This window comes from Akebia trifoliata, chromosome 15, assembly GCF_017979445.1.
Source record: "Akebia trifoliata isolate Shusen 1 chromosome 15, ASM1797944v1, whole genome shotgun sequence".
NCBI lineage: Eukaryota > Viridiplantae > Streptophyta > Magnoliopsida > Ranunculales > Lardizabalaceae > Akebia > Akebia trifoliata.
Window position 1 is genome coordinate 10,024,726 of NC_141389.1, and position 18,403 is coordinate 10,043,128.

Sequence of the window (18,403 nt, forward strand, 5' to 3'; positions counted from 1 at the left end):
TTCTTTCTAAAGGCGGTGCTGTTCAAGAAATGGCACATATTGCTAATGGTAGAGATCCTGGTAACTGTGTTTCTCTACTGCGAGTAAATACTCCAAATTCCAGTCAGAACAACATGTTGATATTACAAGAGAGTAGCACCAATGCAACAGGTCTTGGTCGATTCGGTTCCAACTGCAAAACTCTCTCTTGGATCAGTGACAGCTGTTAACAACCATATTGCTTGTGCTCCAACTGCAAAACTCTCTTGGATTTGTGGCGACTGCTAACAACCTCAGTGCTTGCACCGTTGAAAGGATCAAAGGTATCAAAGGACAATGCATGAATTGAGAGGGTTAGCGTATGATAGAAACAGAGCAAAATCAACAAAAGAAGGTAACAAAAAAAAAAAAAAAAAAAAAAAAAAATCAAAAGAATTTCAAAAAACCTCTCGAGTTGCACTCAACTCCGATTTGTCAAAACACGATCGAAGAAATAGTCGGATTTCAAAACTCATCAAATTTTCATCAAATCAAAGATCTCACACGAGCTCCGCGCCATCGAGATCAATGAATTAATAAGGCAAAACTCTGTCAGACCCCGTGCTTGAGTAACCATTTTCCACAAAAATCTTCAATACAACCGATAATTCAAGATCGTGTTTTTATAGAATTTTTCTGGCCCGTACAAATAGGGGTTTAGTCTATTCTTTGCAGTTCTTTGCACGCAATTCCTGCAAAGAAGGGCAGCTGTAGACACCTCAATTTGAACGGGCCACTTCTCGAAAGGGCCCAAAAATATCGATTTTCCAAATAAATGGGCCAACGGGCCTTAAGGGCCCAACTCATTGAAAATGGACATTTTCACCAAACCGAGGCCCCTAAGACCTCTCAATGGTTTAGGAGGCCACCAAAAGGACTCGGCCTACCTTACGACTTCCCAACATTCACCGCTCCGCTTCCAAAATAAAAAACGTCAAATTTTCGATAAATTTCACCAACGGGCCTAAAAAGCCCGATTCGCCAACACGTGGCATTTTTGATCAAATTAATGATTGCAAAAATCTAAAAAAATTAAAAATTAAAAAGGTGAGACTTGAGATGCTTACCCCTCCTCTACTATCACCGCTCCGCCTCCGTATTCGTAAAAACCATTTCTAAAATCCAAGCCCAACACTACAAAGCCCACAAATCATTAACCATATCCAATTCATTATCCAACCCACAACCCTAACCCATAAACCACAACCCACATCAACCAATCACTCTTTTATCATCAAAAGATGACACATGTCATCACCCCATCTCACCTCCCTCACCCAACTACCTACCCCATTAATTTGCTTTAAATCCCATCTACCCACACATCAACCCATCACCTTTTCTCTCAAATCAAACACATCTACCCACACCCCTAACCTATACCTCCCCTAATCTACCCTCATCACAAAACCTACATCTACAACCTAAACCTACACCATCCTCTCAAGTCAAACACTCAACCTCTCCCATCAACCTATCCCAACCCTTCATTTCCACCCACCTTAACACATGGCATCATCTCCTTCATCCTCCCAAAATATCATCAACCACCTCTTTAAATCCTTCATTCTCTTAAACCAAACACCATTTAATCTCAACCACCATCTTAAACTTACCTCACCAAACACTCCACCCAAATGGGTTGGGTAGGATCCAAACCATTTGGGTCAAAACTCACCTATTTAACCCCCCTTACCTAAATACCCTCCCATCTCCTCTAAATTACACCCACTTCTCTCTCAAACTCATAACCATTCTACCCATTTTCTTCACTTCACCCCATTATATCCCTAAAATAACTCCTAAACATCTATAAATACCCTCATCCTCTTCCCAAAAATGGCCCCCAACTTCTCATTACAAAACTTCTCCCCAACACTCTCTCTACTAATAACCATCACCAATTCTCACCAAGTTTACCAACTCTCTCTCACAAATTATCTACAAGTCTCACTAAAACAAAAGAAATCCCTACTCTCTCTAATCACCTCTTCCCATTCTCACACTCTCATATTATACTAAGGACTCAAGAAGACCCAAGCAAGAAGAAGAAAAGAAGAAACAAGATACAAGGTGGGTTTGAAGCACACCCCCCTCTCTTTCTCTAACCTTCTACTCTTTTCCTCTTCTAACACCCCCTTCTTCTATTTTATTTTACCCCTTTTGATGATTGGGCCCCAAGGCTAAGGTTCATAAGGGTCATTTCCATTAATGAAATGACCCTATGATCAAGCCGAAAATGAATCCCTACTTAGGGAACATATGCACCCACGTGGCACATTTTTTCACCTTCTTTTAAAAATAAAAAATGATCGAGTTATTTGAGGTTACCGCCACGTGGCGGGGAGGAAAGGGTGCCTAACACCTTCCCTTTTCTCCAACCGAGCCGCTTACCCAAATCTCGAGGTTTGACTACCCCTTATCCATTGTGAGTCACTAAAATGCCAAAAATCTCATCTTTTGGAAAATGTACCCCGGGTGACCATTCACACCCACTTCCAACTTGAATGGTGGCGACTCCAAATCATTGTAGATGTAGTCATCATAATGACGAAATCACGCGTCTACAGTATGCTCCCTTAGGATATGCTAATTTTCAGTACTTATGTTATTTATTTCCTGCTTTAAAAACTTCTTGTAGTGACCACAAGTTTTAGTGTTCTGTGCGTGAGCTTTTTACATACACATCTACTTTTATTCCTCGCATGCATTGGTTTAATGAAATATTTGATTTAGTTTCGTTTGATGTGTGGGGGCTTTCCCTTGTTACTGCTTTTAATGTTCATAAATATTATATTACATTTATTGATGACTATTCTCGTTATACTTGGGTTTATTTGATGCATTCATGTTCTGAGGTGCTTTTTATTTTTGTTAATTTTCTTAAAATGATTTAGACTCAGTAAAACATCATTGTTAAATCTCTTAGGTTTGATAAAGGGGGGGGGGAAGGGGGAGGGGCGATATATTTTTATGGGATTCAATCCCATTCATGAGCATGGTATGCTTCATCAGTTGAGTTATCCTTACATTCTTGAATATAATGGGGTGACAGAACGTAAGAATCGCCACCTCATGAGTATCGTTCGTTGTCTTCTTCGAGGGATATATGTTCCCAAGTTATACTGGAATATGATAGTCCTCACTACGATTTTTCTTCTTAACCGCGTCCCAAGTAGCACCTTAGTGGGGACAAGTGCCTTTTCATGTTCTTCTACCTGATAACATTATCTTCTCCGTTATTCCTAGAGTGTTTGGATGCATTTGTTTTGTTTAGGACATGACCCCTGATCGCACGAAATTAGATAACAAAACCATTCAGTTTGTTTTCTTGGGTTATTCGTCTATCTCAAAGGGGTATCGCTATTATGATCCCAATTCTCATTGTGTAATTCATTATTTGGATGTCACCTTTTTTGAAAATGTTCCCTATTTTCATGCTACATCTTTTTTGTAGGATTCCTCTCCTATAGTGCTACCATCTTCGATTTTCTCTCCAACTTCATCTTCGCAGTCACTTAAGGTTTACTTTCGTTGCCCTCGCCCCTCTCTAACCTTGCCAACCTCCTCTTTGGACTCAAGTATACCCTTTTCTACTCTTCCTCTTATTCTTTATATTTTTGACTCTCACTTGCCTATTGCGTTTCGTAATGGTAAATGGCAACGTGTTATTGATCATCTTATTACCCAATTTGTTTCTTATCAGGGATTCTCTCCCTAATATCAATCCTACCTTGCCGCTACTGATTCTATTCGAGGTTCCTCGATTTGTATCAAAGGCGTTGCGAGATCTTAACTAAAATGGAGCCATGATTGTTGAAATGGAAGCTTTGCAGAAAAATCACACTTGGGCGCTTGTTCTCATACCCTTTGGGGAGCAGACTTTTGGTTGTAAATAGGTTTTCACTGTTAAATATCTCACAAATGGCACTATTGATCGGTACAAGGCACGTCTTATTGCTAAGGGTTTTACGTAGACTCCAGGGGAAGATTTTAAGTGCTATATTTGCTCCTGTAGAAAAACTCTCCACTGTTCGTTTTCTTATCTCTTTAGCTACATGTCATCCGTGTCCTCTTTACCAACTCAATATGAAGATGCCTTTTTGAATGGTGATTTGACTGAGGTTATTTACATGGACCCCTCTCTTGGATTTCGTTTTCGGGGAAGGTCTATCGTCTCCTCAAATCTCTGTATAGTCTGAAGTAGTTCCCGCTAGCCTGGTTTTAGTATTTCTTTGAAGTTATTTTATCTATGGAGTTTTTTCGGATGCCACTCAGATAATACTTGCTTTGTTTGTCGAGGAGTTGATGGTTGTTGCATTATTTTTGTTTGTTTATGTGGATGATGTTATTGTGATTAGAGATCATGCACAGTGGATTGACAAAGTAAAGATGCTATTAGATCGTGCTTTTGAGGTTAAGGACTTGAGTCCCCTTAAGTACATCTTGGGGATAAAAGTGGCTAGCTCTCGCCGTGGTATCTTGCTATCTAAGCGCAAATACACAATGAATTATCTTTAGGACACTGGGATGCTTGGTTGTCATCTTGCTTTCTCTCTTATGAATCAGAATCATCGTCTACATGTTGAATCCAGTGATCTTTTATCTAATATTTTTTCTTATCAAAGACTCGTAGGCCGTTTGATTTATCTAACTAATATTAGACATGATTTGACCTTTGTGGTTAGTGTAATCAGTCAGTTCATGCATACTCTACGCAACTTGTGTCTCGTCCTAGTATTGGGCTTTTCTACTCGTCTATTGCTCAGTCATAGTTGTTTTGTTTCACTGATGTTGATTATACTGGTTCTCTTATAAATAGGAGATCTACCCTGGTTTCTGTACTTTCCATGGTAGTAACTTGATCTCATGAAAAATTAAGAAATAGAGTGTAGTTTCTCATTCTTTTGCTAAAGTTGAGTATCGGGCTATAGCCTTTGGCACTTGTGAGCTTATTTAGCTTAGATCTTTACTGACGGAACTGGGATTTCTTGTCTCTGATTCTTCCACTTTATTTTGTAATAACAAGTCTGCCATCATGCTTGCCTTTGGCTCAGTTTTCTATGAAAAGACCAAACATATAGAGGTTGATATTCACTTTCTCAGGTAGAAAGTTCGATCTGATGCTCTTCAAACAGTCTTTGTGACTTCTTCAGATCAACTTGTTTATATGCTTACGAAGTCTATTGGTCCTTCTGTGACTAATTCTCATCTTGTCAAGCTGGGCTTAATTGATATATTTGCCCCAGCTTGATGGGGAGTAATGGAAATAATATTTATGTTTAATATTTTTATTTATTTTTACTTTCTATTATTTCTATGTAAGGGTGTTTATGTTCATTCACTATTTTATTAATATATATAAATATATATATTTGTCAAGCTTCATTATGAGACTTGACAATTACTTTTCCATAATTCTTCTCTAAGTATATTAGTATTGCCCATACAAGCACACACATACAATTGTTCATTTTCTTCTTGGTTAGATATATTAGTAATTTATTCATACATATTTAAAAATAATAATAAATCTTATAATGCATGACAGTACTAATAGTTTGATTGTTAAGGAAGTGTTTTACATATTATGATGTGTGTACTTGATGTGTCACTTTTAATCTCATTTCCGTATAGTATAGCGTTGTTTTCAAATTTCAGGCTGTCAATTCTTCTGTGTCCACATAGTGGAACATTGTTGACCTTTTTTTTTTTTCTTTCCACACTACGTATGTTTGTTTATTGTATTGCATGATTTATAAGTGTGTGGTTATGTTTCAATAAAAAAAATTCTCAATATTTCCATCAGTTCCACTACTTTTTCATCATTTCAATGAAAACTGCATAAATTTCCTTATTATTCGAAATATTTCCGTCTCCAAGATGAAAAAAAATATATACCCAAATTAAAATTTAATACATTGTCTGATAGCATTATAAACCATGGTATGGAGTATGTTGGCAAGATCAATAAACCTAGTCACCTGATCAAAATATTTGCTTACAATAGAAAGGGTAGCCTTTCCCACTTAAGGAATTGAATGTTGGAGATGGGAGAAAAAATCGTTCATCTAGCTGCCAAGATTTTTTAGTGTAATGTGTCCTTTTAAATATTTTTATTTAACACTCTGGGCATTCGTTATCAATTGCTTCAGGTACTAAATCAATTATGTGATGTCATTCTCGAGCCACTTAGAGATCGCATTGTGACAGGCCTCCTTCAATCATCACTGGTTTGTGTTGTTACCCTACTTGTTTTAAGATTCCAAGTTAGAATTTTCAATTTGATGCCAGTTTGTATGCTTTGCCAAGAGGGTTTACTTAGGGTGATATTAGATGGAGGTCCATCCCGTCACTTCGTCCCAAACGATGCTAAATTATTAGAGGAAGACCTAGAAATCTTGAAGGTGCGTTCACAGTTCTGTTGTGTACTATTGAGGATATTTCTGCCAAACTTTAGAGAACTAAATTCATTGCTTCTCATTATTCTCATTGTGTTTGCAATTTTAAGAAAAATGGTAACAAAAGTCTTCACATTGTTCTGTTTGTGCTGCAGGAATTCTTCATATCTGGTGGAGACGGGCTTCCCCGAGGGGTTGTTGAAAACCAAGTGTCGCGTGTCAGGCATATAATAAAGTTGCATGGATGTGAGGTTAGTCCTTGCGCTGCCCTTTTCTTCTTAGATAGTTGAACATAACTGAAACCCAGCTGACAGGCTTGTCTTAGAGGAAGTTTTATTGATGTGGTGCCTCCCCATCGATTGCCTTGATTCTAGTGTTGAACATCAAGAAGTATGTCTAATTTCAACACTAGCCAATTATCTTGGAGTCCTTGAAGGAGACACCCACCCAGCCCAGGACATAAACAAGGATTGCACTGACTGGGGCAGACAACACACAATACTGAACAAATTGAGGAATTACTCCAAGACCTAATGCGCATTGGAACAGTGAATAAGAGTGTGATCAGCCAACTCCTCATTGACCATACACAAGGCAAATATTTGGCCCCCGAAAAATTTCTTAATAATTTCGTCCATTGTAAGAATTTTCCTTAACACTACACACCATATAAGGAACGCCACTTCTGACGAAATCCTCAGGCCCCAAATGGACACCACCACAAACAGAGATGCACAATTGCACAAAAAAATATAGAATGACTTGATTGATAGCACACCATCTTGACTTCCAACTCAAGATCTTTCATCCTCCACACCCATCCTTAACGAAACATTGCCAATATGTGTCATCAACAATGCAACCACCTCCACTTCCTAGACATTGAAACCTCTTCTATACCCGAAGTCCCAACGAGGAATGATACAATCAGCATACCTTTATTTTGGGATATTGCAAACAATTTGGAAAAGCTGATCATCAAAGAATCCCCACACCAAATGTCCTCCCAAAACTGAACATGACTTCTGGCCCCAACTCTGCACCAAAATTTTCTACAAAGAGCAGGTAAGAGTTTAAGATTCCCCTTCCATAACCTACACCCATGAAGTTATCTAGATTGCTTACTCTCCCAACCATAGTTGGGACTAAGTCGGCAAGGGGAAAATCGGGAAATATCAGAAAAAAGTCGGGGGAAAATCGAGCTAGGTTAGGGCTATGTAATCGTACCTACTAGTGGCTGTTTCCATATTATATCATCAAGTTCCATAATAAACTAGAATGATAAATCTAGAATTCACATGTTGATATTACTTATGCATCCACAAGAAGTAATCACAGATTCACAGCATATTCAAGGTTTATACTGTTCAAGATATTAAAAAGACCACAATCATTTGTCCGAATTAGGATTCATTAACAAATCAGAACATCAGATCAATGTCATTCTCATTTGCATCCTCATTATTTCACATTATTCGTGATTTAATGATGAAAGTCGCCTATCATTAGAAAGGTCATGATTAGATCAGTGATGGAAAAAGTCAAGATTTAATCTCAACTTTTTCAATAAGTCGGAGACTTTGGTGACTATGCTCCCAAGCTCTTATCTTCCACTCTGAATCATACCACAATAACCATCCTCCAAATGCTATTCTCCTCTTCGCCAAACCTCCAAAACCAGTTACCTAGAAGAACGGGATTCATTAAACCCAACCTTCTAATCCCAAGCACCAATGCTTCTTTGGCAAGCAAACCATCCCGACTTGACTTCATAGAATTTTGAGGTGAATCTATCATCATCTGTGTACAGACTCATTAATGTTCTATTTAATGTTGTGTTCTATTTAATGTTCTTTTTTTGAATACTGCAAAGAAATGTGATTGAGATTTTAAATTGATAGAAGTGTTATAATATTAAGAACTTTATTGGATTTCCTGATTCAACTCAGTAGTCATCAAGTTGACTAAACTTTATGGACATTCGAGTTAAGTTTTCAAGCTTGGAAAAATTGCTACGCTTTGTTTTTTTACCGAATCAGACTATCAATCAAGATGTGGTATTAGGGCTATTAAAATGGCTGGGCTATATTTGCACCCACCATTTCTGCTCTCTGCTCCTACTTTTACCTCTATACATCCCACCCCAAATGTGTTTGAAGTGGGTGCAAATATCCTTGCCCCTAATAATAGATCCCACAATATCCCCACCAGAAATCAAAAAATGGCTCCTTGGTTTATATAAAGTTATTATTCTTCACCATCTTTTCCTTGGTTAGACTTGTAGTTGATGATGATGACTCGAGATATAATTGAACGGCGAAATAGGATTTCTGTGGTTGACTCCAATATTTTTTATTGTTATTTTAATTTTAATATTATTTTTATTCCTTTTTCGCAGACTTGAGTGTTAATTGATGACCTGAAATCTGCAAGTGGTTTAGAAATGCAAGGTAGCAGAAGCCTCTCAGTTTCTCAAGAAACAATATAAAATACCCAGATCCACTGCATAGCCTCATCAAGAAAAAAAATGTGTTTGTTGCAAAATTTCTGAAATTATTTGAATGTAATTTGTAACAGTTTAAGAATTGATTCATTTTTTTATTATCTGTAATCTATATTATTCAAAGCCTCTTAATTTAGATATGGGAAACAGGTTCCATTTTCCGAAATGTCTATATGGTATCGTAATGTGTAAACATTGTTCATTTTCCAAAGATACCCTCTCCTTCAGAATTAAAATAAATTTAAAGGGTAAAATTGTCTTTGTGCATTTTGCAGCTTTAGATTGTTATTATAATTATTTGTTTTGTGCCTACTTAGATTAGATCACAAAAAAAATAGGAAAAAATCGAGAAAGTTCTCAGTCGACAGAGATCAAACCTCCCGATTCTACATTAATAAGTGCTAGAGTATCTTCACATGTGTTCTTTTTTATGCTTCTGATCTTTAGCCTGTACAGTTGAACACACATGTGATTAGTTGTTCCAAAATTATTATATTTCATGCAATTATGTCGATTTTAATTTGATGAATCATGTAAGCCATTGACATAGATGTAATACAATTCAGTTAGGGAATCTTATAAGTGCCGAGATAATGTGGGCTAAATTATAGATTATAAGGCCTTGATCTGTGAAGGAAATTCTTAATTCTCATCTTCACGTCAGTGGAGAGGATAAGATCATCTGGATGACTACTGAATCTAGGCACTTTACTTCTCGAAGTGCTTGGGACTTGATTCGGCAAATGGGGTATTTCTTTTGCCTCCACATGTGCTCTCTATTGTCAAGGGGAAGAGGCCCTCTCTCACTTTTTTTTGTTATTTGTAAGTTTGTTCAATCCCTTTGGCTGAACTTTAGTACGTTACTGTCGTCCCAATAAGCAACTGTGTGGTTTCTTGGTGCCTTGGACATTGGTTTGGGATCTGTTGCTTGGAAGAAACTGGCTTATATTCAATCGGTGGTTCCATCTATTTCCAAATGCTTAGTTGAACTTCAATGTGTGCATAACCTTAAGCACTCTTCTAGTGCTACTGAGAAGGATATTCTTCATTCCTTGCAAGTTCCGGTTTGCCACACTTGGATAAGAAAGTTGATTCAAATCAAATGAATGCCTCCTTCAATCAATCGGATTAAACTTAATGGGGGGATATATCTTGAGAGGAACCAGTGGATCCTTCATTCAAGCTGGGTGTCGGTGGTTCGGATTGGACTCAAATAATTGGGCAGAATTTTGAGTGCTTTCAGCAGCCCTTGATACTTTGAATTTAAGAGATACCAGTCTGCAAATTGAAACATGTTCTATGCTATTGGTAAATGCTTTACGCGGAGAAACGATTCCTTGGCGTTTGGAAACAGGACTTCATCGAATAAAAACTAATTACTTGGGAAGTGCAACATGCTTGGTGAGAGATGAATTTTACTATCAATGTAAAAAAAAAAAATTTAGGGAGATAGGTTGGATCTTCCAATTGTCATAATAGTAAATTAAGGGCAAAGCACTTGTAATTCTTCTATTAATACATCATTTGCTCATTTAGCAGAAAAAATTAAAATTAGCAATTTAATCGACAATGGGAGAGTCGCTAAATTTTGGACTGATCCTTGGTTGTTGGATAAACAGCTGGCAGAAGTGTTTGGACAGAGAAAGGTCTTTCAGTTTGGAAGCAATTTAAACTCTTCAGTAGTTGAGAAATCTCGTGATAGGTTTTCCTTCGTTGGATTGTCCTATGTTTATTTGGCACAAATTTAGATTTAACAAGCGTGCATGTTGTGCTTGGTTAGCTTTGCAAAATAAACTTACAATTGGATAATCTAATGAAATTGCTCCTCAAGTTGTTTCATTTGGAATTTTGTTACTATCTTTCTCGGTCAGAATGTGAATCTGTTGAACACTTATTTTTTAAGTCATCTTATTCTAGTTGGATTTGGAAATCACACAGTTGTTCGGGGTTGAATTTCTAATGGAAGAGTTGAATAAGATTGGAATTTAATTTAAATCTCATGAAAATCTTACTCCTTTGTTTTTAACCTTTGGTGTCTTCGACTGTTCGGCATTTGTGGAAAAAACAAAACAGTGGGATTTTTGAGAAAAAAAATTTCTATAAAAAAGAGTGCTGGTGTTTGGAATCCTAGTAAAATATCACAGGGAATTGTCTTTTTTGGAAAATGATTAATTGGGGTTAAAAATCAGCAAATCATGGAAGTTGCAGAAAGATTGGAAATTTCAATCAGCGAAAAATAAATTACTAAAGTTCCTTACAGATGGAAACCCCGTTATTTGGATTTTAATAAACTAAATTGTGAAGGACTATCCATAAGTGAAACTTTTGGATCTTGCTCGTATAAAGACACTTGGCAGTATGAAAAGTAAAATGTCTTGATTTGCCCAAATAATTCTAAAGAAGTACAAAATAACAATAATAATAATAAAAAAGATAAGGATTACTGAACCTAAATCTATGAGTGGATTATGCCTTCATGAAACATTTTCTTAATCATATGCAACTTTGTGAGAACATCTTTGATTTCCATTCGGTCACCCAATGACTCTGTAGAACACACAACTCCAATTTTAAATATGGAAATCAAGCATTCTTGCATTTTATCTGTGGCCTTGTATCTTTGATGACTTCCAAAATCATTGGTAACTTCATTATGATCGTCTGAAAGTAAACGTGGATCCACTACTTCCATCACTCGCCCAGTCAGTGCCATTTTTGAAAACTCATGAAGGCTTAGACCATCCCTAAAAATTTCATCTGTCGGCCTCTTTCCCGTAAACATCTCCAACACAAGTATTCCATAGCTGTATACATCTCCTTGCTTAGAGATCTCGGCACCCATGCCATACTCTGCAATACATGCATTGTTTAATCAAATTTGTTAAAAATTAACATGTTATTGGACCAATTAAAATTACCAGATGAACTTAAAAAGATTGATAAATACCTGGAGGAATATACCCAACCGAACCTTGTATAAGTACTGGATTGGTTTCCATTTCGCTGCTCTGAGAAAGAATCTTTACCAAACCAAAGTCAGCCACGTGGGCTGTCATGTCATCGTCAAGAAGAATATTGCTTGGCTTTAGATCACAATGAATAATTGGTGTTTGGCCATGATTATGAAGATAATCCAATGCAGAAGCAATGTCAATCGTTATGCTTAGTCTCTGATGAAAGTTTGAATGCCTCCTGTTTTCACTTGGGTGCAACAAGTCTTCAAGGCTCCCATTACTCATGAACTCAAAAACAAGAGCTTTGAAATCATTACCACTAATGTCAACACTTGAGCATGCAGTTATGATCTTCAGCAAATTTCGATGTCGGACATTTCTTAAAGTTGTACACTCGTTCATAAAACTCCTTGAACCTCCTTGTACATTAAGGTTGAATACCTTCACTGCAATAAGTTTTTCATCTTGATGAAGAACTCCTTTATACACAGAGCCAAAATTTCCAATTCCAATTAAGTTTGCTGAAGAAAATCCCTCTGTTGCTTTATGAAGTTCCTTGTAAGAAACCCTTTCATACCAATCACCCAAGAAATTATTTAAAGAAGGTTTCATTCTTGTCTTTCTCCTCCAATATAGAACAAGAAGAGATGCAGCCACAATTGTAAATAGAATTGCACCAATTGTTACCTTGAAAGCAAGGGATATTTGTCTTTGTTTAGATTTCTGAATGAGGCATGGAAGTAACTGAAGTTTTGGTACGCCCCCACAAAGTTTACTATTTCCAAAGAGAGTAAATGCGCTTGTATCTTGAAAGACTCCCTTTATTGGTACCTCACCCTCAAGATCATTTATGGACAGATTCAATTTTTTCAAGAAGGGAAGGTTGTCAAGATCTTTAGGAATTTTTCCAGATAAGTTATTTCGTGAAAGATCTACATCTTGAATGGCCTTCAAAGCACTAAAAGATGAGGGAATGGGTCCTCGAAAGAAATTACCTTGCAAATAAAGGCGTTCCAAGGTCAAACAATTACCAAGTGTGCTAGGAATTTCTCCAGACATATTGTTTTCAGAAAGATTTAGCTCCACAAGATTTTTCATGTTACCCACTTCCAAAGGTATTGACCCGCTAAATGAATTATAAGCTAAATTAAGGTCAATTAACTGTGAGGATGAACCAATGACCCATTTGGGTATAGTTCCATTAAGATAATTTTTAGAAAGATCCAAACGCTGTAAAAATTTAGAATTCTCAAAATTTGGAATGATGTTTCCTACTAAGGAATTATGTGACAAATTAAGATAAGATATTTGAGTGATGTTGCCCAAGGAATTAGGAATATAACCTGAAAATCTATTTGAACTTAAATCTAATACTTGCAGCTTCTGAAGCTTCCCAATTTCCTTGGGAATACTACCATTGAGAAAGTTAGCATGCGTAAACAATGCAATTAAGTTAATGAGATTCCCAATTTCAGATGGAATGATTCCGAATATTTGATTTTTTGCAAGATATATTAGAGTGAGTTGGGTTGATAGATTGGCAATAGAGTTAGGTAGCTTACCTCCAAAATTATTGGAACTGAAAACCAAGATCTCTAGATTGGAGCAGTTGGTCAATGAATTGAGGAATTTCAAATCATCAAATTTTCCACTCCCAAGATGATTGAAATCTAAATCTAGAACTCGAAGAACCTTTAGGTTTCCAACCTCAAGAGGGACATTTCCAGCAAAATTGTTATTATCGATATCAAGCATCTCGAGTCTTGAAGCATTGAACAATGATATAGGAATGGATCCGAAAAAATGATTTTCTCCAATAAGAAATTGACGGATATTTGGAAGATTGAGGCCCATCTCAAGTGGAAGACTCCCAATTAGCTGGTTATCTGTTACAGAAAAAACTTCTAAAGAAGAGATATTGTAGAGACAAGGAGGAAACACACCAGACAAAATATTTGGACCAAGTGCTAGATACACTAGATTTTTTAGTTGGCAAAGGGAACTTGGAATACCTCCTTCTATACTATTATATTGTAGATTAAGAATCTTAATAGATGAAAGATTACCAAAGGAAGTTGGAATCCAACCGGTTAGATTGTTTTTAGAAAGACTCAAAAAAATGAGCTTGGATAGAGAACCAAACTCAATGGGTATATTCCCAACAAACTTGTTTCCGTGTAAACGAAGGATTCTGAGGTCAGAGCAATGGGACACACTGATTGGTATTTTGCCAACAAAAGAATTATTTGTCATATTGAATTCTTGTAACCTGAACAAATGGCCAACTTCTTGGGGTATTTCGCCTTGGAAGCTGTTGTTTTGAAGATTTATGGACCTTAGGAAAGAAAGGTTCCCAATATACGGAGTTAGGGATCCTACTAACCTTTGGGAATCGAGATTCAATATTAACACCCTTTGATGTCGACGACTGCATGTAATACCTTGCCATTCACAAAAATGGAGAGAATAGTTCCAAGAGGTCAGAACTCCCTGAGGATCGTCAGATATAAGATCCTTGAACGCAATCAAGGCAAGTCGATCGGTTTCATTCCCTTTTAGGATAATGCCAGATCCTATTGGTAAACCAATGGGCAAGAAAATGATGGAATACAGAAAAAAGAAACTAAATGCACTCATCATCATTATTAAAAATGTCAGCTCTCTTGTGGGTTTTGCAATTGCATGGTGACTTGTATTTATAGGCAAAAGAGTGGGTGCCTGGTTGAAAAAGGCATATATTGGAAATAAGTGAGGAGTCGTGATAAATTAACACGCTTTTGACCCGGGCACTTGACTGACTTTGGCATGGATACAAAGGGTAGGGATATAGTGCAGTGTGTCGTACCTAACTAAGGTCAGGTGGTGCCACGTGGTATTTATGGGACCCACTGATCATATGGATATGTGGTCCATCCCTTGATGAACATATATACCAAAAATCATATCGTTTGGTAACTTGTATGCATTGGATCTAAACTCTTGAAAAAGAGTTTGAATCCAACGATTCAAAATCATTCTTAAGACAATTCTAATATCAGTGGATACACTTCACCAATTCACTAAGGGATGGACCACATATCCATACAGTCCATCGGTCCCACAAATATCACGTGGCATGAAATGGGGTGCCACCTGCCATACCGTTTTTGATCCCTACCCTTTATATCCACATCAAAAGTGTGTCAAGTGCATGTGCCAAAAGCATGTTAATATATCACGACTTAAGCGAAAGGTAATTCCAGTAAAACCGAAGGTTTCTTATCTTATGACTTGAGTGCTCGCCTCTTGGACAGTGTTGTGTGTGATTATAAATCTACGTGATCTGCATGTGGACCCCAACATTTTATTGGGTGAACGGGTGTAAACCTGTAATGTTACCTTTTTGATTGTTTGTTTAATGACTAACAATAATCTCATACCCTTTTTTTCAGATGCCTTTACATTACAGTTAAAGAATCACAAATCTTTTTCTTGTGCATCCCAAAGCAAAGGATCTACGACTCATGAGAGTTTGTAAGTTGACTTTCCTGAGTACAAAATTTTATTTAAATTTTTGCTGATATTTTTCTTCTTTAAAGGGGACTTTCAAATCTTTCCAATGATATATAGATCGTCGAAAATGGATAAGTAACGAGTGCTCAGCCAAGTTTACAAGATAACTCTAAAACTTTGCCTGGAGTAACGAGAATCATAGATTCTTTAAAACGATGGTTTTTTTTTTTTAATATATATTTTTTAAAAATAAAATAATAGATTTTTGGTTTAAAACTACAATGCATAGAAATCTAAGACTATTAGAAGATTTAGAAGTTCCCTACCTTAAATTTACACCGAAAAATATTCGAAGACCGTAGAAAATTGTGTTGGGTCGAAGGTCTCAAATCGGATGTTGTCAAAAATCCTAGCTTTTTGTTTTTTCTTAAAGGTTGCAATGATCTAATCGTTTTTCTCTTTTACGCCAACATCTAATGGATGCTCGAAATAGATGAAAACCTAGGTTAAAGATGGAGGGAGGGCAGGATTTCTCTAGGATTTTATTTTAGACGAAGAAAATGTAATAAATAGAGGAATAATTTTGAAATTTTCATGATTTTTAATATTTATAGTGTTAAAAGGACGTAACGGTCATTATTCAATTTGTTTTACTTTAATTAAAAAGTCTATGTCCCGAATTCCAATTTTCGCGATCTTATAATCTATTTCATTTAATTTTTTTATGCGGATCTTATGGTGTAATCGGTTTCGAAAAATTCTAACTTAAAAAAAAAAGATTTATTTTATTTGTTGACCTACGAATTTTCTCGAGATCTGTGTTTAAAAATCTGGGGAGCTACAATGCACCCAAGATCCAGTCTACATTCGCTCCTCCTTAATTGGGATTATCTTTTATTAGCTATAGTCCCCGATTTGGAGGATTTTGGCTAGATTTTCGCCCATTTGATTCTTAGCTTTTTCGTTCTAACACTTCCTCGACCCTTCGAGGTATATATGCCCATAATCACTATACCATCCGAGTTAACTAAGTTAATTAGTTGCTTGAACTTGGATAGAATATCTTGATTACCTGGATTTTTACGGATCCCTAGGAACCACGTGTCAACTCCTAGTGCTCTACAAAAAATAGCGTCCACAGAGACCGATAGTTAAAGTTTAGGTACGTTTTGTCAAATAAGATATTTTTCAAATTATAAATAAGAACTCAAATTCATCCACATCATTTCACACTCCCTCAATTCGAGAAAGGAGAGGAAATAAATTTCAATTATGTCCCAATTATAGTCAAAATTTTATTAGATGAGTTCATTTATGTGTATCCTGAAGAACAACCACCCGGATGGCCTCATTGTTGTCAAGTTGTTGAGTACAACAAGTTGATGTTAAAGGCTATTGGACCATACACTTCACATGACGCCTTGAACTCAAGGATGAATTCCTTTCAATCCAAGGAGAATGATTCAATGCAACAAGCCCAACTAGGCCTACGGATCAAAACGAGCAACAAAGTCAAAATCATCCAAGGAGACCTATTTTTCAATGGAAATGTTCAGATTTTCAGATCCCTAGCAAGTTATAGACATTCCTTTTTTAAGCCTAATTCTTTCGTTTACGTTATTTTCTTGATGATTTTGTTATTTTATAGAAGTTTTGTTTTGTTAATAACTTTAGTTGTAAAAGTCAAAATAATGCACTGTCGATTCTCCTTTTACTTTTATGGTTAAGCAGTATATATTTACATGCTTAGATCCTTTTACTTTGATAGTTTTTTTATTTTTTTATTTTGGTTATTTTGTATTTTTGTAGGAATAAGCCTATTTTCTATAGTATAGTAGTTCAAATACAGGGAACATCTTTTGATTAATAAAATTTATGTTTTTAGAGAATTCTCTTTATTTCCAATTTCTTAGTATTTTGTGTGAATCAGCAAGCTTTTGATGCTCAATTGTTTGGTATTCTTTTGAGAATTAACAAATTAATTGGAAGATTGTTCTTCGCCTTACATCACTTTTGAATTTCTAGTCTTGACTAAAATGCCGTGTTGATTAGGCCAATTAACTAAATCAAATTTCTCTTATCATCAATTGGTCTTTAATCCAAAAAGGGTTTCAGGTTTCCCATTTAACCCTGAGGGAGGGACCTCTTTCTAAATATTAGTGAATTTTTTTCTTTATTAGTGACCTTTTCCTCTTATAAATCACTTTGGATGAGAAAATGATTGAGATTGACAATTTATAGTCCTTAATCGACAATTGTAGATCTATATCAACAATTTAATCGTTGAGGTCGATCTCGAGTGTTATATGTCAAAAGGTCAAGATCAACCATTTTGGATGAGAAAGTAATCGAAATCAACGATTTGTTGGTATATCCACCATTTAAATCGTCAAGATTCCATGGAAAAAGTTGGGCTTTTGGCTCCATCCTTCATATTCCAAGATTCCATGGAAAAAAGTAACCGAGGGTTTCTTATCTTGTGAATACCTACTCTTGACAAAAATGCCGTGCCGTTTGAGTCAATGAATAAAACCAATTTCTCTCAACATCACTCGCAAAATTTTCCTATTGGGTGGGGTAAGAGTAGTAGAAAATTATTGATACACCCATTGAACAAGAAAAAATATTTTGCCTGTTGTTGTGAATTTTTTCTTTTTTTAAAAAAATTAGCAACTTAACTACAACTTGTTATAGTCAAGATATGAGTTAATAGTTTTCCAAAAATCAAAATTTATCTTCTTTCCAAGATATAATTCTTTAGACTCATTTTATTTAGTTTTAATGCATAGTTTATATGAAAAATTAAAAGAACTTCATGCCATAGAAACTAATGGTTTTGGTTCCTATTGGTTCAATTCCATTTTAGACCCAACTCTAATCAATTCCATCAAAAAGGAAATCCAACTGTGGTTTTCAGTTCCAATTAAATATATATCCATACTAACTAGGCTATCAAGTTACCGCCCAAAAGTTAGGGGTTATTTAGAATGAAATCCCAACCATTGGATTTCTTAATTACATGGTTGAGATCATTT

At 36.1% G+C, this 18,403-nt stretch overlaps 1 protein-coding gene and 1 long non-coding RNA gene across 2 annotated transcripts; one reads left to right on the top strand and one right to left on the bottom strand.

The window, feature by feature from the left end:
- The first annotated feature begins 6,291 nt into the window (after nucleotides 1-6,291).
- Nucleotides 6,292-9,472, top strand: LOC147384289 (uncharacterized). The gene is made up of 3 exons (XR_015173005.1): nucleotides 6,292-6,425; nucleotides 6,575-6,670; nucleotides 8,818-9,472. It is a non-coding gene; the product is annotated as an uncharacterized LOC147384289 (long non-coding RNA).
- Nucleotides 9,473-11,366: 1,894 nt separating this feature from the next.
- LOC147384290 (LRR receptor-like serine/threonine-protein kinase EFR) lies at nucleotides 11,367-14,563 on the bottom strand. Its single transcript, XM_086426858.1, has 2 exons — nucleotides 11,870-14,563; nucleotides 11,367-11,772 (listed from the first exon to the last, which is right to left on the bottom strand). Exons 1-2 carry the CDS (start codon nucleotides 14,517-14,519, stop codon nucleotides 11,378-11,380), a joined length of 3,045 nt encoding a protein of 1,014 aa, XP_086282984.1. The 5' UTR covers nucleotides 14,520-14,563; the 3' UTR covers nucleotides 11,367-11,377.
- Between the last annotated feature and the right edge of the window lie 3,840 nt (nucleotides 14,564-18,403).

Coding starts and splice junctions, on each gene's coding strand:
- LOC147384290 (XM_086426858.1), bottom strand. CDS start 14,519: ATGATGATGAGTGCATTTAGTTTCTTTTTTCTGTATTCCATCATTTTC. Junction 11,773..11,869: donor GGTTGGGTATATTCCTCCAG/GTATTTATCAAT, acceptor CATGTATTGCAG/AGTATGGCATGGGTGCCGAG.